The sequence below is a fragment of the Arachis hypogaea genome, chromosome 13 (assembly GCF_003086295.3).
Source record: "Arachis hypogaea cultivar Tifrunner chromosome 13, arahy.Tifrunner.gnm2.J5K5, whole genome shotgun sequence".
Lineage (NCBI taxonomy): Eukaryota > Viridiplantae > Streptophyta > Magnoliopsida > Fabales > Fabaceae > Arachis > Arachis hypogaea.
The window spans coordinates 52,185,180-52,210,258 of NC_092048.1; the positions used below are offsets into that span (position 1 = coordinate 52,185,180).

Sequence of the window (25,079 nt, forward strand, 5' to 3'; positions counted from 1 at the left end):
CGGTCGTAACCCACCTCGGTGAGTTGCTTGGATGGTGACAGAAGCGGAGGATCATGATACCTTTTGGAGTTTTTGTTTATTTTGTTTATACATCTCTCACTTTTGTATTTTGTTTGCCTAGAGGCTTGTATTTGAGAGAACAAAACTTGTATAAGTTGTTTTTACTGTCTGGTTTCACGTATGGTCTGTATATGGCTAGCCGGCTTTAACTCCGCGAGCCATGGCTAGATTCTTATGATATTATACTATGATATTTTGTTATATTGTATTTATTTCTTGTGCTTTAAATTAGTAGCTTCGCTAGTACGTTTTGCGCTTTTTTAAATCCTATTTTTGAGCTATATTCTTCATCAGGCTTCTATATTTTATATTAATCCTTTCTATATATTATATGTATGAACTTAGAACTGTCGCAACCTTTGATTAACTTTGGCTTTATGACGCGAGGTAAAGCTTAGGCTAATTAGGGTGTTACATTTAGTGATATCAGAGCGGTTCATCCTCGTGAGCTTGAGGGATGGACTGATTGTGCTTCATTGCATACTTTGTGTGTCTTTTCTTTGATGCTATTAGGTTATCTACTTGATATATGCATAGCATGCTTGTTTGTGGGTGCCTGTTTGGGATAATTGAAGTACTAGGCTTTTGATATTGAGACTGATCACCTTGATATCGATTGTTTGGTGTAGACAGGAACCCTAATGGCCACTCACGGACGAGGCCGAGCACATTCACGATAAAGTAGGAATGAGCAACCGGCTGACAACCATGCCGAATTCATTGCGGTGATGGCTAACTTAGTGAATACCATGGAGGCTAATGCTACTGCGACTCTGCAAGTGGTGCAGAGATTGGGCCAACCGGCCGGGAACGGAAACGGGAATAGCGAAGGGAATGCTCATGATAATGCTGAGGGAAACTGTGATAAAATGGGTGGTGTTCCGATGACCTTGGCGACGTTCCTCAAGGTTCATCTGCCAATTTTCCGAGGATCAACTAATCCTACTGAAGTGGACAACTGGTTTCAGGCCATGGAGCGTGCTTTACAGGCACAGCACGTTCCGAACAATCAATATGTTGAATTTGCTGCTTATCAGCTGGCAGGAGAGGCCCAGCACTGGTGGCAAGCAGAGTGCCGCATGTTACAGCTTCAGAACGCCGACGTTCCGTGGGACATATTTCAGATGGCCTTTTATAAGAAATACTTCCCTGAGTCTGCAAGGGAAGCAAAGGAGATGGAACTGATGCAGCTGAAGCAAGGTTCCCTATCTGTGGCGGACTATACAAGCAAGTTTGAGGAGTTTTATAGGTTTTCTAGGGTATGGCAGGGTGCTCCAGAGACTTATGAGAGCTGGAAGTGTATTAAATACCAAAGGGGCTTGAAGGACAACATAATGACTGCTGTGGCTCCTATGGAGATTCGTACCTTCTCGGACTTAGTGAACAAAGCAAGGGTGGTTGAGGAGTATGCCAAGACGGTACCTTCGTCCAAGGACACTCATGGAGGGAACACTAGCAAGGGATGTGGCAAGTATTTTCATCCGAGGGGTCAAAGCTTCAAGAGAGGAGGATATGCACCTCAAGGTAAAGGAGGCTTCAGAAAGAACACTCATGATCAATTTCAGCGTGGTAAAGTGGTATGCGAAATTGCTACTCAGGTTGTGAATTATTGTTCGAAATTGATTCCCTGGCAATGGCACCAAAAACGGATGCACAGAACCATGGTCTAAACATATCTTCACAACTTCGCATAACTAACCAGCAAGTGCAGTGGGTCGTCCAAGTAATACCTTACGTGAGTAAGGGTCGAATCCCACGGAGATTGTCGGTATGAAGCAAGCTATGGTCACCTTGTAAATCTCAGTCAGGCGGATATCAAATGGTTATGAAGTTTTCGAAAATAATATAATAAAATAGGGATAGAAATACTTATGTAATTCATTGGTGAGAATTTCAGATAAGCGAATGGAGATGCTTTCGTTACTCTGAACCTCTGCTTTCCTGCTATCTTCATCCAATCAGTCTTACTCCTTTCCATGGCTGGCTTTATGTGATACATCACCACTGTCAATGGCTACTTTTGGTCATCTCTCGGGAAAATGATCCAATGCCCTGTCACGGCACGGCTAATCGTCTGGAGGCATCACCCTTGTCAATGGCTTCATCTTATCCTCTCAGTGAAAATGGTCAACGCACCCTGTCACGGCACTGCTATTCATCTGTCAGTTCTCGATCATGCTGGAATAGGATTTACTATCCTTTTGCGTCTGTCACTAACGCCCCGCAATCGCGAGTTTGGAGCTCGTCACAGTCATTCATTCATTGAATCCTACTCGAAATACCACAGACAAGGTTTAGACTTTCCGAATTCTCTTGAATGCCGCCATCATTCTAGCTTACACCACGAAGATTCTGGTTAGGAGATCTAAGAGATACTCATTCAGTCAAAGGTAGAACGGAAGTGGTTGTTAGGCACGCGTTCATAGGGAATGATGATGATTGTCACGTTCATCACATTCAGAGTGAAGTACGAATGAATATCATAGAAGCGAAACAAAATGAATTGAATAGAAAACAGTAGTACTTTGCATTAATCTCTGAGGAACAGCAGAGCTCCACACCTTAATCTATGGAGTGTAGAAACTCTACCATTAAAAATACATAAGTGAAGGTCCAGGCATGGCCGAGAGGCCAACCCTCAAACGTGATCTAAGATAGCATACAACTGATCAAAGATGTCTAATACAATAGTAAAAGGTCCTATTTATAATAAACTAGCTACTAGGGTTTATAGAAGTAAGTAATTGATGCATAAATCCACTTCCGGGTGTGATTTTTCTTCTGCTGTTTTTGATTCCGTTTTCAATTTTTATATTTATTTTGTGACTCCTCATGATCATGAACCTATAAAGACATATAACTAAGAAAAATATAGTTAGATAAATAAAAATTGGGTTGCCTCCCAACAAGCGCTTTTTTAATGTCAATAGCTTGACAGTGGGCTCTCATGGAGCCTCACAGATGTTCAAAGCATTGTTGAGACTCTCCAACACCAAACTTAGAGTTTGGATATGGGAGTTCAACACCAAACTTAGAGTTTGGTTATGACCTCCCAACACCAAACTTAGAGTTTGACTGTGGGAGCTTGGGTTGACTCTGCTTTGAGAGAAGCTTTTCATGCTTCCTCTCCATGGTTGCAGAGGGAGATCCTTGAGTTTTAAACACAAGGGAGTCTTCATTCCATTGAAGGACTAGTTCACCTCTGTCAACATCAATCACAGCTCTTGCTGTGGCCAGGAAAGGTCTTCCTAGGATGATGGATTCATCCTCTTCTTTTCCAGTATCCAGGACTAGGAAATCAGCAGGGATGTAAAGGCCTTCAACCTTTACTAACACGTCCTCTACTTATCCATATGCCTGTTTTCTTGAATTGTCTACCATCTCCAATGAGATTTTAGCAGCTTGCACCCCATAGATTCCCAGTTTCTCTATTACCGAGAGGGGCATGAGGTTTATCCCTGAACCAAGGTCACACAGAGCCTTAAAGATCATGGTGCCTATAGTACAAGGTATTATGAACTTTCCAGGATCCTGTCTCTTCTGAGGCAATGTCAGTTGATCCAGATCACTTAGTTCATTGATGAACAAGGGAGGTTCAATTTCCCAAGTATCAATGCCAAATAATTTGGTATTCAGTTTCATGATTGCACCAAGAAACTTGGCAGTTTGCTCTTCTGTAACATCCTCATTCTCTTCAGAAGAGGAATATTCATCAGAGCTCATGAAGGGCATAAGGAGGTTCAATGGAATCTCTATGGTCTCTAGATGAGCCTCAGAGTCCTTTGGTTCCTCAGAGGGAAGCTCCTTATTGGTCACTGGACGTCCCAGGAGGTCTTCCTCCTTGGGATTCACGTCCTCCTCTCCCTCATTGGGTTCGGCCATGATGCTTATGTCAATGGCCTTGCACTCTCCTTTTGGATTCTCTTCTGTATTGCTTGGGAGAGTACTGGGAGGGATTTCAGTGATCCTTTTACTCAGCTGGCCCACTTGTGCTTCCAAATTTCTAATGGAAGACCTTGTTTCATTCATGAAACTCACAGTGGCCTTAGACAGATCAGAGACTAAGTTTGCTAAATTAGAAGTATTTTGTTCAGAGTTCTCTGTCTGTTGCTGAGTGGATGATGGAAAAGGTTTATTATTGTTAAACCTGTTTCTTCCACCATTATTAAAGCCTTGTTGAGGCTTTTGATCCTTCCATGAGAAATTTGGATGATTTCTCCATGATGAGTTATAGGTGTTTCTATAAGGTTCACCTAAGTAATTCACCCCTGCTATTGCAGGGTTCTCAGGATCATAAGCTTCTTCTTCATAAGAAGCCTCTTGAGTACTGTTGGATGCAGCTTGCATTCCATTCAGACTCTGAGAAATCATATTGACTTGCTGAGTCAATATTTTATTCTGAGCCAATATGGCATTCAGAGTATCAACTTCAAGAACTCCCTTCTTCATAGGCGTCCCATTACTCACAGGATTCCTCTCAGAAGTGTACATGAACTGGTTATTAGCAACCATGTCAATGAGTTCTTGAGCTTCTGCAGGCGTTTTCTTTAGGTGAATGGATCCACCTGCAGAAGTGTCCAGTGACATCTTTGATAGCTCAGATAAACCATCATAGAATATATCCAGGATGATCCATTCTGAGAGCATGTCAGAAGGACACTTTTTGGTCAGTCCTTTGTATCTCTCCCAAGCTTCATAGAGGGATTCACCTTCTTTCTGTCTGAAGGTTTGAACATCCACTCTAAGCTTGCTCAGCTTTTGAGGAGGAAAGAACTTGGCTAGGAAAGCCTTGACTAGCTTATCCCAAGAGTTCAGGCTATCCTTAGGTTGAGAGTCCAACCATACTCTAGCTCTGTCTCTTACAGCAAAAGGGAAAAGCATGAGCCTGTAGACTTCAGGATCTACTTCATTAGTCTTAACAGTATCACATATCTGCAAGAATTCAGTTAAGAACTGAAAAGGATCTTCAGATGGAAGTCCATGAAACTTGCAGTTCTGCTGCATCAGAGAAACTAATTGAGGTTTCAGCTCAAAATTGTTTGTTCCAATGGCAGGAATGGAGATGCTTCTTCCATGTAAATTGGAATTAGGTGCAGTAAAGTCACCAAGCATTCTCCTTACATTATTATTATTTTCAGCTGCCATCTTCTTTTCCTGTTTGATAATTTCTGACAGGTGCTTGCTGGTTTGTTGTAATCCAGCTTCTCTTAGTTTCCTCTTCAGAGTCCTTTCAGGTTCTGGATCTGCTTCAACAAGAATATTCTTATCCTTGCTCCTGCTCATATGACAAAGAAGAGGGTACAGAAAAATAATAATAATAGAGATCTTTTTTTTTTTTTTGTGAGTGAGGGTGAGATGTTAGTAGATGAATAAACAAATAGAAGGAGATGAGAGAGAAGAGAATTTTCGAAAATTATTTTTGAAAAAAAAGAGTTAGTGATTTTCGAAAATAGTTTTTGAAAAAGGTTAGTAATTTTCGAAAATAAAAATCAAAAATTAAAATAATTAGTTAATTAAAAAGAGATTTTGAAAAAGGGGGAAGATATTTTCGAAAATGAGAGAGAGAGAGTTAGTTAGGTGGTTTTGAAAAAGATAAGAAACAAACAAAAAGTTAGTTAGTTAGTTGAAACAAATTTTAAAAAGATAAGAAGTTAGGAAGTTAGAGAAGATATTTTGAAATCATATTTTGAAAAAGATAAGATAAGAAGATATTTTTGAAAAGATATGATAGAAATTAGTTTTGAAAAAGATTTGATTTTTAAAATCACAATTAATGACTTGATTCACAAGAAATCACAAGATATGATTCTAAAACTTAAAGTTTGAATCTTTCTTAACAAGTAAGTAACAAACTTGAAATTTTTGAATCAAAACATTAATTGATGATGTTATTTTCGAAAATCATGTGAAAAAAATAAGAAAAAGATTTTTGAAAAATATTTTTGAAGTTTTCGAAAATAACTAAGAAATTTGAAAAAGATTTGATTTTTGAAAAAGATTTTGAATAGGATAAGATTTTGAAATTGAAAATTTGATTTGACTCATAAGAAACAACTTGATTTTAAAAATTTTTGAAAGAGTCAATCCAAATTTTCGAATTTGAGGAGAGAAAAAGGGAAAAATATTTTTTTGATTTTTTGAATTTTTATGATGAGAGAGAAAAACAAGAAAAATGATGCAATGCATGAAAGTTATAGATCAAAACAATGAATGCATGCAAGAATGCTATGAATGTCAAGATGAACACCAAGAACACTATGAATGTCAAGATGAACATCAAGAACACATTTTTGAAAAAAATTTTAATGCATAGAAAACATGCAAGACACCAAACTTAGAATTCTTTAATGATTAGACACTAAGAATTCAAGAATGCATATGAAAAACAAGAAAAGACACAAAACATGCAAATGCAAAGATCAAACAAGAAGACTTACCAAGAACAACTTGAAGATCATGAAGAACACTATGAATGCATGAGAATTTTCGAAAAATGCAAGATGCACATGCAATTGACACCAAACTTATAACATGACACAAAACTCAAACAAGAAACAGAAAAATATTTTTGATTTTTATGATTTTCTAACTTTTTTGGATTTTTAGAAAATTAATTGAAAAAGGAAAATAAGGATTCCAAAATTTTTAATATGAATTCCAGGAATCTTGCATTCTTAGTCTAAAGCTTCAGTCCAGGAATTAGACATGGCTCACTAGCCAGCCAAGCTTTCAAAGAAAGCTCCAGTCCAAAACACTAGACATGGCCAATGGCCAGCCAAGCTTCAGCAGGTGAATTAGGAACAGCAGCAGGTGGATTAGCAACAACCAGCTTGCTCTTGATAACAAATTGCTGCCTCAGTCCAAATAAATTTAAACATGGCTTTACAGCCAGCCAGGCTTTACATGCTTCATGAAACACTAGAATTCATTCTTAAAAATTCTGAATAAATTTTTTTTCGAAAACACAAGAAAAATTTTTGAAATTTTTTTGAAAAATTTTTGAAAAGAAAACGAAAAGAAAGTTACCCGATCTGAGCAACAAGATGAACCGTCAGTTGTCCAAACTCGAATAATCCCCGGCAACGGCGCCAAAAACTTGGTATGCGAAATTGCTACTCAGGTTGTGAATTGTTGTTCGAAATTGATTCCCTGGCAATGGCACCAAAAACGGATGCACAGAACCATGGTCTAAACATATCTTCACAACTTCGCATAACTAACCAGCAAGTGCACTGGGTCATCCAAGTAATACCTTACGTGAGTAAGGGTCGAATCCCACGGAGATTGTCGGTATGAAGCAAGCTATGGTCACCTTGTAAATCTCAGTCAGGCGGATATCAAATGGTTATGAAGTTTTCAAAAATAATATAATAAAATAGGGATAGAAATACTTATGTAATTCATTGGTGAGAATTTCAGATAAGCGAATGGAGATGCTTTCGTTCCTCTGAACCTCTGCTTTCCTGCTATCTTCATCCAATCAGTCTTACTCCTTTCCATGGCTGGCTTTATGTGATACATCACCACTGTCAATGGCTACTTTTGGTCATCTCTCGGGAAAATGATCCAATGCCCTCTCACGGCACGGCTAATCGTCTGGAGGCATCACCTTTGTCAATGGCTTCATCTTATCCTCTCAGTGAAAATGGTCAACGCACCCTGTCACGGCACAGCTATTCATCTGTCGGTTCTCGATCATCCTGGAATAGGATTTACTATCCTTTTGCGTCTGTCACTAACGCCCCGCAATCGTGAGTTTGGAGATCGTCACAGTCATTCATTCATTGAATCCTACTCGGAATACCACAGACAAGGTTTAGACTTTCCGGATTCTCTTGAATGCCACCATCATTCTAGCTTACGCCACGAAGATTCTGATTAAGAGATCTAAGAGATACTCATTCAGTCGAAGGTAGAACGGAAGTGGTTGTCAGGCACGCGTTCATAGGGAATGATGATGATTGTCACGTTCATCATATTCAGATTGAAGTACGAATGAATATCTTAGAAGCGAAACAAGATGAATTGAATAGAAAACAGTAGTACTTTGCATTAATCTTTGAGGAACAGCAGAGCTCCACACCTTAATCTATGGAGTGTAGAAACTCTACCGTTGAAAATACATAAGTGATAGTCCAGGCATGGCCGAGAGGCCAGCCCTCAAACGTGATCTAAGATAGCATACAACTGATCAAAGATACCTCTTACAATAGTAAAAGGTCCTATTTATAATAAACTAGCTACTAGGGTTTACAAAAGTAAGTAATTGATGCATAAATCCACTTCTGGGGCCCACTTGGTGTGTGCTTGGGCTGAGCTTGAGTGTTGCATGTGTAGAGGTCCTTCTTGGAGTTGAACGCCAGCTTTTGTGCCAGTTTGGGCGTTCAACTCTGGTTTTGGCTCCTTTTCTGGCGCTGGACGCCAGATTTGGGCAGAAAGCTGGTGTTAAACGCCAGTTTACGTCATCTATTCTTGGCCAAAGTATGGACTATTATATATTGCTGGAAAGCCCTGGATGTCTACTTTCCAACGAAATTAGAAGCGCGCCATTTCGAGTTATGTAGCTCCAGAAAATCCACTTTGAGTGCAGGGAGGTCAGAATCCAATAGCATCAGCAGTCCTTCTTCAACCTCTGAATCTGATTTCTGCTCAAGTCCCTCAATTTCAGCCAGAAAATACCTGAAATCACAGAAAAACACAGAAACTCATAGTAAAGTCCAGAAATGTGAATTTAACATAAAAACTAATGAAAACATCCCTAAAAGTAACTAGATCCTACTATAAACATACTAAAAACAATGCCAAAAAGCGTATAAATTATCCGCTCATCATAAAGGGAGAGGAAGTTAGAGTAAGATTTCTCCGGATTTAGCTTGTGATCGTTTTGGACATTTTCATCCATATGACTCTTGCAAGATTGGTTTAGGTGGTTGTTTCAACTATGGATTGCCTGGTCATATCGCGAGGGATTGCACTCGTGGGAAGAAACCGAATACGGGTCAGGGTCAGCACTAGGGGCGAGTCTTTGCTATAAACGCCAAGGATACTTCCAAGGCGGATCCGTTGATGAGAGGTATTTGTTTATTTGGTGATAAGAATTTAATTGCATTATACGATACTGGAGCATCACATTCGTTTATTTTGTTTGCTAAGGTTGAGGAACTAGGATTGAAAGTGTCAGAGTTAGCATTTGATCTGCATGTACATACTCCGCATCAGACGGTTATGACTAGGTCAGAGTGTAGGCAAGTAGGTTTCAAGCTTGAGGGTAGAGACTTTGTGCATGACTTGATCTGTTTGCCAATGATTAGATTGGAGATGATTTTTGGGTTTGATTAGTTCTCGAAGAATCGGGTTTTGTTGGATTTCTTTGAGCGGTCAATTCGATTTATGCCGGAAGGAGAAAATGGAGTGGTGGTAGCTGCGGGGTATTACCTGAACTCTGTAATGGTGCACTGTAGTGGGGAGGAGTGTCAGAGTTATATCCTGTTGGCTGCTAATGCGTTGGGTGATGCGTAGAACTTGGATCAGATTCCAGTAGTTAGAGATTTTTCAGAGGTATTCCTGGAAGATATCCCTGAATTCCCACCTCAAAGGGAGATCGAGTTTGCGATTGAATTGGTGCCGAGAGCCGGACCAGTATCGATTGCGCCGTATAGAATGGCTCCGATAGAGCTGGCAGAATTAATGACTCAGTTGGAAGAGCTTCTGAACAAGAGGTTCATTCGACCGAGTGTATATCCGTGGGGAATGCCAGTTTTATTGGTGAAGAAGAAGGATGGAGAAATGTGTTTGTGTGTGGATTACCGACAGTTGAACAAAGTGACGGTGAAGAATAAGTACCCGCTACCAAGGATAGATGACTTGATGGATCAACTGCAAGGAACCGGAGTGTTTTCTAAGATTGATTTGAGATCCGGTTACCATTAGATAAGGGTAAAGGAGGATGATATCCCTAAGACTGCGTTTAGGACGTGCTATGGACACTACGAGTTTGCGGTGATGTCCTTTGGGTTAACGAATGCTCCTGCTATTTTCATGGATTACATGAACAGAGTCTTTCGTCCCATTTTGGACAAATTCGTGGTGGTTTTCATAGACGATATCTTAGTTTATTCTAAGACGGTGAAGGAGCAGGAGGAACACTTGAGGATTGTGTTGCAAATCTTGAAGGAGCGGAAGTTGTATGCTTAGTTGTCGAAATGTGAGTTCTGGAAGAAGGAAGTCAAGTTCTTAGGCCATGTGGTGAGCAAAGGAGGTATAGTCGTGGATCCTTCTAAGGTTGAAGCGGTGATGGAATGGGAAAGACCAACGACGGTGACGGAGGTCAGAAGTTTCTTGGGTTTAGCCGGATACTACCGGAGATTCATTGAAGGGTTTTCCCGGATTGCATTACCAATGAAAAAGTTGACAAGGAAGGAGGTGCCTTTTGTGTGGACGTCAGAGTGTGAAGAGAGTTTTTAGACTTTGAAGCAGAAGTTAACTTCAGCACCTGTTTTAATTTTTCCGGAACCGCATGAACCGTTCAAAGTGTACTGTGATGCTTCCTTGAAGGGTTTGGGTTGCGTGTTGAGGCAACACCGAAATGTGGTGGCTTACGCATCGCGTCAACTGAGACTGCATGAGGTAAATTACCTAACTCATGATTTGGAATTAGCGACGATTGTGTTTGCATTGAAGATTTGGAGACACCACTTATATGGAGTGAGGTTTAGCGTCTTTTCTGATCATAAGAGTCTCAAGTACATCTTTGATCAGAAAGAGCTTAATTTGCGTCAGAGGAGATGGATGGAGTTGCTTAAGGACTATGATTTTGAACTGAGTTATCATGCTGGAAAGGCAAATGTGGTAGCAGACGCATTGAGTTGGAAATCTTTAACTATAGCTTGGATGAGAATCAAGGAAGAAGAGCTAGTGGATACGTTCGTGGATCTTAAGCTAGATATTGGTAAAGTTGCCGGAAGAGTTTGTTTGAATCAGTTACAGATCTCAAGCACGTTTAAGACGGAGATTCAAAGGCTCAGCAAGATGAGCAAAAGCTTCAATAGTTATTTCAACCAGTTGGTGAGAAGAGGCTTGGAGAATTCACAAAGGATGGTAAAGGATTGTGGAGATATAAGGGGAGGATTTGTGTACCGGATGTCGGAAGTTTGAGGCAAGATTTGTTGTCGGAAGCTCACAACAATGGGTTTTCTATTCATCCCGGAAGTACGAAGATGTATTATGACTTAAAGAAGATGTTCTGGTGGCCTGAGATGAAAGGTGATGTAGCTACAGTGGTATCCAAGTGCCTGACATGTCAGAAGGTAAAGATAGAGCATCAGAAACCGTCGAAAATGCTACAGCCACTTAAAATTCCTCAGTGGAAGTCGGAAGGAATCGCGATGGATTTTGTGACCGGTTTACCGAGGACTAGGTCGGGATTTGATGCGGTTTCGGTGATCGTGGATTGCTTAACCAAATCCGCTCATTTTCTTCCTATCCGAGTAAACTGTTCTATGGAGGAGTTGGCGAGATTGTATATTAAGGAGATCGTAAGGTTGCATGGAGTGCCATCGAGCATAGTGTCAGACCGTGATTCCCGATTCATATCAAGGTTTTAGGAAGCTTTCCAAAAAGCTTTCGGTACGAAGCTGTGTCTCAGTACGGCATATCATCCGCAAACTGATGGACAGTCGGAAAGGACTATTAATACATTGGAAGATATGCTGAGAGCATGTGTATTGGATCAACCCGTAAGTTGGGATTGTTACATACCATTGGTGGAGTTTGCGTACAACAACAACTTTCATGCGAGCATTGGGATGGCTCCGTATGAGGTCTTGTATGGACGGAAGTGCCAATATCCACTTTGTTGGTATGAGTCAGGTGAAGTGAGCGTTTTGGGTCCCGATTTGGTAGCAGAGACTACGAAAATGATTAAAAAGATTCGGGAAAGAATTCTAACTGCCCAGAGCCGACAGAAGAGTTATGAGGATCAGAGAAGGAAACCATTAGAGTTTGAAGTGGGAGAACATGTATTCCTGAGCGTTACACCGACAACTGGGATCGGAAGAGCCATTAAGACCAAGAAGTTGAATTCGAGGTTCATTGGATCGTTTGAGGTTCTAAGATGATTCGGGCCGGTGGCGTATCAAGTAGCCTTGCCACCTCATCTGTCTAACTTGCATGACGTATTCCACGTGTCACAACTTCGTAAGTACACGTCGGATGCGGCTCATGTGTTAGAGCCTGAATTAGTCGAGTTGAGGGAGAACTTGACTTTCCATGTGACGCCAGTGAGAATCGACGACCCTAGTATGAAGAAGTTGCGAGGAAAGAAAGTTTCCTTGGTTAAGGTAGCTTGGAAGCGAGCAGGAGTTGAAGAGCATACTTGGGAATTGGAGACCGAGATGCGAAAGGATTATCCCGAGCTATTCTCAGGTAATTCAAATTTTGAGGACAAAATTTCTTATTTGGTGGGGAGAATGTAAGAACCAACCTTAATTAATCATTTAATTAAGTAATTAATATTGCCCAAAATAGGTTCCAAAAGATTGGAGTGAGAATTTGAGGATTTAAATACAATTTTTAGACTTAGTAGGTTTTTCTGAGTCAGAAAATGTATTTTCTGTGAAAAACCGTGAAAAACAGCGAACCGGCAGTTGAACCGGTTAAACCGGTTCAAGTCTGCCCGGAGTTGCTTAAGAAAAAGCGAAAATAGTCAAAAACCTTAGAAAAATATTAGAAATAAAAAACCGGGCATTAATTTTAAAGGTTTGGCCCAAAGTTGGGCCAAATAGGATAAAAATGCTAACGGGTTGGACCGGGCCCAAGTTGTGCCCAAGCCCAACATATAAAAGGGTTCATTAAGTGAACCCATCATCCACAACACACTCACTAACATACCCATTCAGCTGAGAAAGAGAAGAGGGAGAAGAGTAAAGAAACACCATTCACACACCTCTTCTTTTTGCGATATCTCGAGCTACGGTGCTCCAATTCGCGTGCCGTCAGCGGTTACGCGAAGCTCTTGCCAAGCCCATCATTTCTATCTAAGCATTATGGTAATTTTCTCGAGTTTCCCTGCCCAGTTTTCGTGCTCTTGTGTATTTCGAGTTTTAGGGTTTGGTTTTGAGTGAAATCTTGTGTTTTGGGTGTTTAGGTAAATTCTAGCACTTCATTGCTTGTGGTTTTGGCTACCAAAATCGTTGGGTAAGGTAAGAGCTCTTGAAACCCTTGTGAGATTATGTTTATTTTGAGCCCTAGGTTGATTTGTGATGGTTTATGTATATATAGTTTGAATATTGTGTGTTTGGAGGTTGTTGGTGCTTGTTGGAGTTACATTGGAAGCTTGGATTGTGTTGGAAAGCTTGTTGGTGATTATTGTGTGCTCATTTTGGGTTTTGGTGCATATAGAGAATCAGCCAAGGTATGGTTTTGTTTTTCTCTATGTAGTATATAATATTCATGGACACTTAGGCTAGTGACCTATAGGATAGGTTTGGATTTAAATGGTTGCTGAGTTGTTGAAAGATGATATGTGATGATTTATGATGAATTGATGATTGTTGAGTTTGATTATGATGATTGATAATGATATGATGAGGATAAATGATTTGTGAAGTTGAGAAGTAGATTATGTTGATATATGTGATATTGATGTTGATGATTTGATAATGTAATTGGAAAGATGTTAATGAGGATTGATTATAATGTGATATATTGATGTTGAGGTTGAGGATGATGAAAGGTGAAGGAAAATGCGGTAAGATTCGTGTAATATGACGTAAAGGGTTGATTTTGATGAGAAATAGAGTTTGGAATGGTTTGGTATGGTTTTGGTTGTGTTTTACAAGAAATTGTGGAAATTGTGAATTTTGGTAAAAAGGAAATTTTGGTGAAATTTGTCTGATTATAAATTTTGCCTCGATTTTCAAAATTGATTGAAAGTTATTTAGAATTAAAGTTCATTAAAAACTCTTCGAATCAATATAAAGTTTGTAAAATTTGGAATTTTGTAGAGGAAGTTATGAAAATTCAAAGATTGGTGTAAAAATCTGAAATTCTGCAAAGTTGTAGAATTTTTTGATTTCTGGTATGTGCGCACGTACAGACCTGTGCGTACGCACACGCAGAGGCAGGCAGTCTGTTCACAGCGTTAGCACAGCTTGTGCGCGCACATCCCCAATGAGGAGTTGTAACCTGTGCATACGCACAGTCCTGTGCGCACGCACACGTTGGGAAGGCCAGTCTGTTGAGGGCGCTAGCACAGGTTGTGTGAGCGAACAGACATTATGAATTTTGGTACCTATGCATACGCACACCTCTATGCGTGCGCACACTTTTAAAAACTTCTCCTGGGCATGCGCGCGCACACCCCTGTGCGTACGCACATGCCCTGTTTCTCAATTCTAAACTTTATTTTCAACTATTTCACCTTCCCAACAAGATTGTAAGCTTCTATAACACCATTTTAATACTCTTGGGCTTAATTTTAAGTCTGAGAACATGGAAAATAACCTAAGGGTTTTAGTGGATGATTATTATGAAAAAATTAGAAAATGGAGGCTTAGGTTTCGGATGTACTGAGGATGTGTTTGATGGTATGTGAGGAATGACTAGTATATGAAATGAGAACTGATGAACTGTTGATTTCAGAACTGAAATGTTGATTGGACAGTGGTTGAGATGAGTCGAGGACTCGAATGTGCAATGATGATTCATTGATATGTTGAAAATGTTTTCTGAAAAACCACTGAACTACTGTTTTGAATTGAGTTTATGAGACGCTATGCGCCCGGCAGGGACGGCGGTTGGATCTCGCTTGTCGAAGTAGCGGCGGCGGCGGCGTAAGGACGGTGGTTAAATCCCGCTTGCGTTGAGATGTGAGGTCTGAGGCAAGAGTATCCCGCTCGCATCCCTTCGGATCAATAGATCGTGCAGGCGCAAAATCCTGGACAGTGATCCGAGCACTATATCTCGGAGGTTCCCATTGATGATTCTGAAGGGCGACATCTCCATGGAGATGTGTCGGGTTGGCAGTTGAACCAACATTGGGATATCACAGCCAGTAGGACAGGCATTCATCATGTGCATTTTCTATCTGTTTGTTTGCTTTGCCGACTTGAAATTGTATGCCTAATTGAATAACATGCCTACTTGCTTACTTGAACTACTTGTATTATATGCTTCTACTTGTGAATTACTTGCATTGTATATAATTGTGATTTCTACTGGGATTGAGGAGGTTTGGAAGGCGGTGGCGATGGGATCACATAGAGGATAGGTTGGAGGAGGCTGTGGGACAGCGGTGTTTGGTTAGAATAGAAATTTCCTAAGACAGAGTATCCTGTTTATTTATGGTAAGAGATATATATATATGCTTTATGGTTTTAGTATGTCTTAAGATGAGATCTTGTGATAGATATGGAGCTTAGGATTGCCTTTGGCATCCTAGGGTCTTATATCCTACATCACTGGGCACTGTTACCATACTGAGAACCTCCGGTTCTCATACCATATTTCTGTTGTATTTTTCAGATGCAGGTCGCAACCTACCTCGGTGAGTTGCTTGGATGGTGATAGAAGCGGAGGATCATGATACCTTTTGGAGTTTTTGTTTATTTTGTTTATACATCTCTCACTTTTGTATTTTGTTTGCCTAGAGGCTTGTATTTGAGAGAACAAAACTTGTATAAGCTATTTTTACTGTCTGGTTTCACGTATGGTCTGTATATGGCTAGCCGGCTTTAACTCCGCGAGCCATGGCTAGATTCTTATGATATTATACTATGATATTTTGTTATATTTATTTCTTGTGCTTTAAGTTAGTAGCTTTGCTAGTACGTTTTGTACTTTTCAAATCCTGTTTTTGAGCTATATTCTTCAACGGGCTTCTAGATTATATTAATCCTTTCTATATATTATATGTATGAACTTAGAACTGTCGCAACCTTTGATTAACCTTGGCTTTACAACGCGAGGTAAAGCTTAGGCTAATTAGGGTGTTACATAACACGATAAATTCTTTGCCTATTACCTTAACATTAATGATTTTTCTAAAGACTCTTATACTGTATATCTCATAAATTTTCTTCCTGTAGGTGGTCAATACACAGTGTATGATTCTCAACGATAGAAAATGTTGCCGGTTTTAGGTTGAAATATACTGTGTGCCGACGGATATTGTAGTAAGCCAAATTTTTTATTCCCATAGTAATTTACTGGTTCTGATAAATAATTCGGTTCATTTGTGATTTAACTGAGGTTCATTTTGCAGATATTTATGTTGGGTACCCATGGCGAGAATTACATTGATCCACGTACTAACAAGGCCTACCGGATGGATATCGATCACTATGCGCACTACCGCCGTTTTCTTGACAAAAGAAAACTGGCATTGCATCCATTTGTAAGTTGTGATTTCTAAAACTTCTTTGATAATTCTGTTGTTTGCTATTGTTTGGACTGAAATATTCTATCATTTTTCCAAACTTCAGCTGTTTGTGCCGATTTGCAATGAAGGAGACTGGTGGTTGTGGATTAGTCCAGAAGAAGGCTTTCTTTATGCTTGACCATGTCAACAAGAAGAAAGATGAAATGCCTGACTCGAGAATTAAACTGAACAAATTTGTTGTAAGTTATTTAAATCATACATATTATTTTTTAAATTATTCAAACTTGAGTAGACTTCGGTTCATTGGAGTAGTTGATTTACATTCACTTCATCCTTAAGTGTTCAATTGAGTTCATTTGCATGCAGAAATGTTTCCTTTGCTGATTGAATGTTTATCGCATTTTATTCAAACATGAACATAGTTTGATTCATTGTAGTTGGTGATTTACATTTACTTTATCCTTATTTTTTTGTATGCTTTTAGGGATTAATAGTCTCCCAGATGAGGGTTTACACTGGGGCAGAACCCTTGATGGAGGACGGAGAGGGATTAGAAGCAAAGTATATTAGGCTCAATGGTCAACGAACAAAGTGAAAATCTTTCTCTGCTATAGTGCTCTTTTTAATGTGTTTTATTTTGTATACTATTAATCATATTTTACTTATTTCTTGCTTAGCTATATTGCGGGATATATGTCATGAAATGGCTCAAAACAATTGATCCCTGAAAGATCAAAAAAGGAAGAGGTATCAATATAAAAACTGGACACAAGTAAGTACTTTCTAAATTAATGAAATTTGTTTCACTTCTTATTTTGGTTAGGGTTCATTTCTTATGTAACTAATTCATTTCAATTGAATTGCAGGAAGAAATTGATGCCTTCAGGTGTGAATATGGTGCAAACATTCTCTTTGAGAAAATGAACAAAATCAGAGAACAAGTGATTTGGGAATCTGAAGTCATAAGACTCTCGAAGCCATCTGCTGCCCTCTCCAATCCTTTTTGTAAATTTACATCTGGGGATATAGATAGTAAATTGGATATGCTTTGTTTGACTGGTTGTAATTAACACTATTTTGTTTAATTTGTTTAAAAAAGAAAACACTGCCTCTTTAATGTATATATGTGAATATTAATGTAAATTTTATTGGAAATCTAATGTTAATGGAAAATATAATGTTATTGTATATATCTGTTGGAACTGTTTGGTTGCTATTTCTTTCTAGGTTCAAAGTGAATGGATTTAGGGTACTTATCAAACATTAAGAGCCCCCAAAAAACAAATGAACTAAAATTAATACACTGGATGAACCGAAAAAGTGCATAATATTAAAATTTGACGGCAAAATGGACGGTGGAGATGGTCACTATTAAGCTTGTCAATTTTTCAAAATTCTAATAAAATCGACAGTATTTCTGTCTATAATATGAGTTTGAGAATTTTACATTGTTACTAAAATCGACAACGTTGTCGTCGATATTATTATATAAAATCGACGCCATTTCTGTCGATATTTGATTCAATATAATCGACAATATTTTCGTCTATAATATGATTAATAAAATCGACACAGTTGCCCTCGATTTAATTATTTAGATACTGACAAATTCTTTGTCTATATTTTATTTTTTGTCTATTTTAATTTTATAAAGTGACAGCTTTACCGTTGATTTTAATAGTTATATGTTTTAATTATTTTTTCTATTTAAAAAATAGTAAACAATTAATGCAAATAAACTTTTAAATATAGAAATAAAATTTATACAGAATATTAGATAACAAGACAAATAAACTTTTAAATATAAAAGTAAAATTTATACTAAATATTAGATAATGAGTTTACAAACTTATCAAAATAATAAATAATCCTCTAACATAAAGACTCAAGACAAGATAAATAACTAAACTTAGACTTATATTCGTTTAAATTGTAATCCACTAATAATACAAATATTCAAAGTAAAGTAATTAAATAACCTACTCATACTCGTATAAATAATCATCCGAGTCATCAAGATTGTCAGAATCATCCTCCCTTTGAGAACTCTGTGGTTGTCCTAGTCGCTGTAGAATAGGGGGCTGGGGCTGGGGCTGGAGCTGTGCTTTTCTGAGAGCTTGAAAAAGTAAAAAGAGGAGGTGGAAGAACACGTGATCCAAAACTACTAGGACCCATGGCGCTCGTATACTCAGTTAAGCTGCTTAATTGATGAATAAACTGATCCATCTGTGAGTTACTGGCGTTGAGATCCTCACGCAAGGATTCAACATTCTGTTGCCATTCTCTTTTCTCCCTTTGGTAGCGGTCTTCAAGCTCTCTATATTCAGCGGCATGTTGTTCAACTTCCCTATTGAGTATTGCGATTCGTTCTCTAAGATCCAAAACATTAGTGCTGGTGGTCGTGGTTGGCCCATCAACTCGAGGTCGCACCATGGAAGAGTCCCTTACCTCACCCATGCCATATACCCTACCTTTTCATTTTCTACCCACTGTCTCAATCTATATGCTTTCCTCTGAGACAGGTGGTAGATCAGTTACACCAGCCTCTATAGCAGCCTACCGCTCTTGCTCAGTGATGAGCGGATAATTTATACGCTTTTTGGCATTATTTTTAGTATGTTTTTAGTAGAATCTAGTTACTTTTAGGGATGTTTTTATTAGTTTTTATGTTAAATTCACATTTCTGGACTTTACTATGAGTTTGTGTGTTTTTCTGTGATTTCAGGTATTTTCTGGCTGAAATTGAGGGACTTGAGCAAAAATCAGATTCAGAGGTTGAAGAAGGACTGCTGATGCTATTGGATTCTGACCTCCCTGCACTCAAAGTGGATTTTCTGGAGCTACAGAACTCAAAATAGCACGCTTCTAATTGCGTTGGAAAGTAGACATCCAGGGCTTTCCAGAAATATATAATAATCTATACTTTGGCCGAGTTTAGACGATGTAAAAGGGCGTTGAACGCCAGTTCTATGCTGCTGTCTGGAGTTAAACGCCAGAAACAAGTCACAAACCAGAGTTGAACGCCAGAAACACGTTACAACCTGGCGTTCAACTCCAGAAAGAGCCTCTGCACGTGTAACATTCAAGCTCAGCCCAAGCACACACCAAGTGGGTCCCGAAAGTGGATTTATGCATCAATTACTTACTTCTGTAAACCCTAGTAACTAGTTTAGTATAAATAGGACCTTTTACTATTGTATTTGACATCCTGGATTGTATTTTTGATCCTGTGATCACGTTTTGGGGGCTGGCCATTCGGCCATGCCTGGACCTTTCACTTATGTATTTTAAAATGGTAGAGTTTCTACACTCCGTAGATTAAGGTGTGGAGCTTTGCTGTTCCTCATGAATTAATGCAAAGTACTACTGTTTTTCTATTCAATTCAACTTATTCCGCTTCTAAGATATTCATTCGCACTTCAACATGAATGTGATGAACGTGACAATCATCATCATTCCCTATGAACGTGTGCCTGACAACCACTTCCGTTCTACTTTAGATTGAATGAGTATCTCTTGGATCTCTTAATCAGAATCTTCGTGGTATAAGCTAGATTGATGGCGGCATTCATGAGAGTCCGGAAAGTCTAAACCTTGTCTGTGGTATTCCGAGTAGGACTCTGGGATTGAATGACTATGATGTACTTCAAACTCGCGAGTGCTAGGCGTAGTGATAGACGCAAAAGGAGGGTGAATCCTATTCCAGTATGATCGAGAACCTCAGATGATTAGCCGTGCTGTGATAGAGCATTTGGACCATTTTCACAAGAGGATAGGATGCAGCCATTGACAAGGGTGATGCCTCCAGACGATTAGCCATGCAGTGACAGCGCATCAGACCATTTTCCAGAGAGGATCAAAAGTAGCCATTGACAATGGTGATGTCCTTACATAAAGCCAACCATGAAAAGGAGTAGAATTGATTGGATGAAGACAGCAGGAAAGCAGAGGTTCAGAGGAACGAAAGCATCTCTATGCACTTATCTGAAATTCTCACCAACAATTTACATAACTATTTCTATCCTTATCTTATTATTTATTTTCGAAAACTCCATAACTATTTTATATCTGCCTGACTGAGATCTACATGGTGACCATAGCTTGCTTCATACCAACAATCTCTGTGGGATCGACCCTTACTCACGTAAGGTTTATTACTTGGACGACCCAGTGCACTTGCTGGTTAGTTGTATCGAAGTTGTGAATGAAAAACACTTTATTAAGACGTGCGTACAGAGTTTTTGACACCGTTGCCTGAGATCACAATTTCGTGCACCAAGTTTTTGGCGCCGTTGCCGGGGATTGTTCGAGTTTGGACAACTGACGGTTCATCTTGTTGCTCAGATTAGGTAATTTTCTTTTTGTTTTATTTTCAAAAATATTTTCAAATTTTTTTTCAAAAATCTTTCAAATATTTCTCCTTTGTTTTCGAAAAAAAATTTTAAATAAAAAAAATGTTTTCAAAAATATATTTTTCTTCAGAATTTTTAAGAATGAATTCTAGTGTTTCATGAAGCATGTTGAAGCCTGGCTGGCTGTAAAGCCATGTCTAGTTCTTCTGGATAGGGAATGTCAGGCGTGTCATGTCTGAGTTACATACTAAAGCTTGGCTGGCTATTAAGCCATGCCTGACCCTTTGATTGGAGCTTTAGACTAAAGAGCATAAGATTCCTGGAATTCATATTAAAAATTTTGGAACCCTTATTTTTCTTTTTCAAAATGATTTTCGAAAAAATTAAAAGAAAATACAAAAAAAATCATAAAATCATAAAAATCAAAAATATTTCATGTTTCTTGTTTGAGTCTTGAGTCAAGTTGAAAGTTTGGTGTCAATTGCATATTCATGTATTTTTTGAAAAATTCATGCATTCATAGTATTCTTCATGATCTTCAAGTTGTTCTTGGTAAGTCTTCTTGTTTGATCTTGATGTTTTCATGTTTTGTGTCTTTTCTTGTTTTTCATATGCATTCTTGCATTCATAGTGTCTATACATGAAAGATTTTCAAGTTTGGTGTCTTGCATGTTTTCTTTGCATAAAATTTTTTTTCAAAAATATGTTCTTGATGTTCATCATGATCTTCAAAGTGTTCTTGGTGTTCATCTTGACATTCATAGCATTCTTGCATGCACTCATTGTTTTGATCCTAACTTTCATGCATTGCATCATTTTTAATATTTTTCTCTCTCATCATAAAAATTCAAAAAAATCAAAAAAATATCTTCTCCTTTTTCTTCTCATAAATTCGAAAATTTGAGTTGACTTTTTCAAAACTTTTTAAAATTTAGTTGTTTCTTATGAGTCAAATCAAATTTTCAATTTAAAAATCTTATCTTTTTCAAAATCTTTTTCAAAAATCAAAATTTTTTTTCTTTTCATTTTTCTTAGTTATTTTCGAAAATTTTAAAAATATTTTTCAAAAATCTTTTTCTTATCTTTATCACATAATTTTCGAAAATAACATCATCAATTAATGTTTTGATTCAAAAATTTCAAGTTTGTTACTTACTTGTTAAGAAAGATTCAAACTTTAAGTTCTAGAATCATATCTTGTGATTTCTTGTGAATCAAGTCATTAATTGTGATTTTAAAAATCAAATCTTTTTCAAAACTAATTTCAATCATATCTTTTCAAAAATATCTTATTATCTTATCTTTTTCAAAATCATATCTTATTCAGAAATTTAATTTTTAAAATATCTTATCTAACTTCTTATCTTCTTATCTTTTCAAAAATTGATTTTCAAAATTTGTTTCAACTAACTAACTAACTTTTTGTTTGTTTCTTATCTTTTTCAAAACTACTTAACTAATTCTCTCTCTCTCTCTCTAATTTTCGAAAATATCTCCCTCTTTTTCAAAAATTCTTTTTAGTTAACTAATTATTTTAATTTTTGATTGTAATTTTTGAAAATTACTAACCTTTTTCAAAAACTATTTTCGAAAATCACTAACTCTTTTTCAAAAATAATTTTCGAAAATTCTCTCCCTCTCTCATCTCCTTCTATTTATTTATTCATCTACTAACACTTCTCTTCATCCCACATCTCTGATTTCCTCTCCCTTGTGTTTCTTTCCTTACATTCCATTCTTCTCTTCTTCTTTTCTTCTACTCACACAGGGACCTTTATACTGTTGTAAAAAGGATCCCTATTATTATTATTTTTCTGTTCCCTCTTTTTCATATGAGCAGGAGCAAGGACAAGAATATTCTTGTTGAAGCAGATCCAGAACCTGAAAGGACTCTGAAGAGGAAACTAAGAGAAGCTAAATTACAACAATCCAACAAGCACCTTTCAGAAATTTTTGAACAAGAAGAGGAGATGGCAGCCGAAAATAATAATAATGCAAGGAGGATGCTTGGTGACTTTACTACACCTAATTCTAATTTACATGGAAGAAGCATCTCCATTCCTGCCATTGGAGCAAACAATTTTGAGCTGAAACCTCAATTAGTTTCTCTGATGTAGCAGAACTGCAAGTTTCATGGACTTCCATCTGAAGATCCTTTTCAGTTCTTAACTGAATTCTTGCAGATATGTGATACTGTTAAGACTAATAGAGTAGATCCTGAAGTCTACAGGCTCATGCTTTTCCCTTTTGCTGTAAGAGACAGAGCTAGAACATGGTTGGACTCTCAACCCAAAGATAGCCTGAACTCTTGGGATAAGCTAGTCAAGGCTTTCTTGGCCAAGTTCTTTCCTCCTCAAAAGCTTAGTAAGCTTAGAGTGGATGTCCAAACCTTCAGACAGAGAGAAGGTGAATCCCTCTATGAAGCTTGGGAGAGATACAAAGGACTGACCAAAAAGTGTCATTCTGACATGCTTTCAGAATGGACCATCCTGGATATATTCTATGATGGTTTGTCTGAGTTATCTAAGATGTCATTGGATACCTCTGCAGGTGGATCCATTCACCTAAAGAAAACGCCTGCAGAAGCTCAAGAACTCATTGACATGGTTGCTAATAACCAGTTCATGTACACTTCTGAGAGGAATCCTGTGAGTAATGGGACACCTCAGAAGAAGGGAGTTCTTGAAATTGATACTCTGAATGCCATATTGGCTCAGAATAAAATATTGACTCAGCAAGTCAATATGATTTCTCAGAGTCTGAATGGAATGCAAGCTGCATCCAACAGTACTCAAGAAGCATCTTCTGAAGAAGAAGCTTATGATCCTGAGAACCCTGCAATAGCAGAGGTAAATTACATGGGTAAACCATATGGAAACACCTATAATCCCTCATGGAGAAATCACCCAAATCTCTTATGGAAGGATCATCAAAAGCCTCAACAAGGCTTTAATAATGGTGGAAGAAATAGGTTTAATAATAGTAAACTTTTTCCATCATCCACTCAGCAACAGACAGAGAATTCTGAACAAAATACTTCTAATTTATCAAACTTAGTCTCTGATCTATCTAAGGCCACTGTGAGTTTCATGAATAAAACAAGATCCTCCATTAGAAATTTAGAAGCACAAGTGGGCCAGCTGAGTAAAAGGATCATTGAATTCCCTCCTAATACTCTCCCAAGCAATACAGAAGAAAATCCAAAAGGAGAGTGCAAGGCCATTGAATTAATCACCATGGCCGAATCTGTAAGGGAAGGAGAGGACGGAATCCCAAGGAGGAAGACCTCCTGGGACGTCCAGTGATCAATAAGGAGTTTCCCTTTGAGGAACCAAAGGAATCTGAGGCTCATCTAGAGATCATAGAGATTCCATTAAACCTCCTTATGCCATTCATGAGCTCTGATGAGTATTCCTCTTCTGAAGAGAATGAGGATGTTACTGAAGAGCAAGTTACCAAGTACCTTGGTGCAATCATGAAGCTGAATGCCAAATTATTTGGTATTGAGACTTGGGAAGATGAACCTCCCTTGTTCACTAATGAACTGAGTGATCTGGATTAACTGACATTGCCTCAGAAGAAACAGGATCCTGGAAAGTTCTTAATACCTTGTACCATAGGCACCATAACCTTTGAGAAGGCTCTATGTGACCTTGGGTCAGGGATAAACCTCATGCCACTCTCTGTAATGGAGAAACTGGGAATCTTTGAGGTACAAGCTGCTAAAATCTCATTAGAGATGACAGACAATTTCAGAAAACAGGCTTATGGACAAGTAGAGGACGTGTTAGTAAAGGTTGAAGGCCTTTACATCCCTGCTGATTTCATAGTCCTAGATACTGGGAAGGATGAGGATGAATCCATCATCCTTGGAAGACCCTTCCTAGCCACAGCAAGAGCTGTGATTGATGTTGACAGAGGTGAACTAGTCCTTCAAATGAATGAGGACTCCCTTGTGTTTACAACTCAAGGTTACCCTTCTGTAAATATGGAGAGGAAGCATAAAAAGCTTCTCTCAAAACAGAGTCAACCAGAGCCCCCACAGTCAAACTCTAAGTTTGGTGTTGGGAGGCCACAACCAAACTCTAAGTTTGGTGTTGAACTCCCATATCCAAACTCTAAGTTTGGTGTTGGGGAGTCTCAACAATGCTCTGAACATCTGTGAGGCTCTATGAGAGCCCACTGTCAAGCTATTGACATTAAAGAAGCGCTTATTGGGAGGCAAACCAATTTTTATTTATCTAATTTTTATTTTCATTATTTTTCATGTTTTATTAGGTTCATGATCA

At 38.3% G+C, this 25,079-nt stretch overlaps 1 protein-coding gene and 2 non-coding genes across 3 annotated transcripts; 2 read left to right on the top strand and 1 right to left on the bottom strand.

The window, feature by feature from the left end:
- Window positions 1–788: 788 nt before the first annotated feature.
- LOC140177605 (uncharacterized) lies at window positions 789–10,254 on the top strand. The gene is made up of 6 exons (XM_072210738.1): window positions 789–1,226; window positions 1,329–1,637; window positions 9,214–9,309; window positions 9,400–9,504; window positions 9,580–9,953; window positions 10,116–10,254. The coding sequence occupies exons 1-6, from the start codon at window positions 789–791 to the stop codon at window positions 10,252–10,254; spliced, it is 1,461 nt and encodes a 486-aa protein (XP_072066839.1).
- On the top strand, window positions 4,706–4,809 carry LOC112740024 (small nucleolar RNA R71). The gene has a single exon (XR_003170960.1). It is a non-coding gene; the product is annotated as a small nucleolar RNA R71 (small nucleolar RNA).
- Window positions 10,255–23,156: 12,902 nt separating the features above from the next.
- On the bottom strand, window positions 23,157–23,260 carry LOC112739616 (small nucleolar RNA R71). The gene has a single exon (XR_003170548.1). It is a non-coding gene; the product is annotated as a small nucleolar RNA R71 (small nucleolar RNA).
- Window positions 23,261–25,079: the final 1,819 nt, after the last annotated feature.

Bases quoted from the DNA above. Each gene is read 5' to 3' on its own strand.
- LOC140177605 (XM_072210738.1), top strand. From the start codon at position 789: ATGGCTAACTTAGTGAATACCATGGAGGCTAATGCTACTGCGACTCTG. The intron at 1,227-1,328 runs GCAAAGGAGATG...AGGGTATGGCAG, and splicing joins TCCCTGAGTCTGCAAGGGAA to GGTGCTCCAGAGACTTATGA. The intron at 1,638-9,213 runs GTATGCGAAATT...TTGTTTGCTAAG, and splicing joins AATTTCAGCGTGGTAAAGTG to GTTGAGGAACTAGGATTGAA.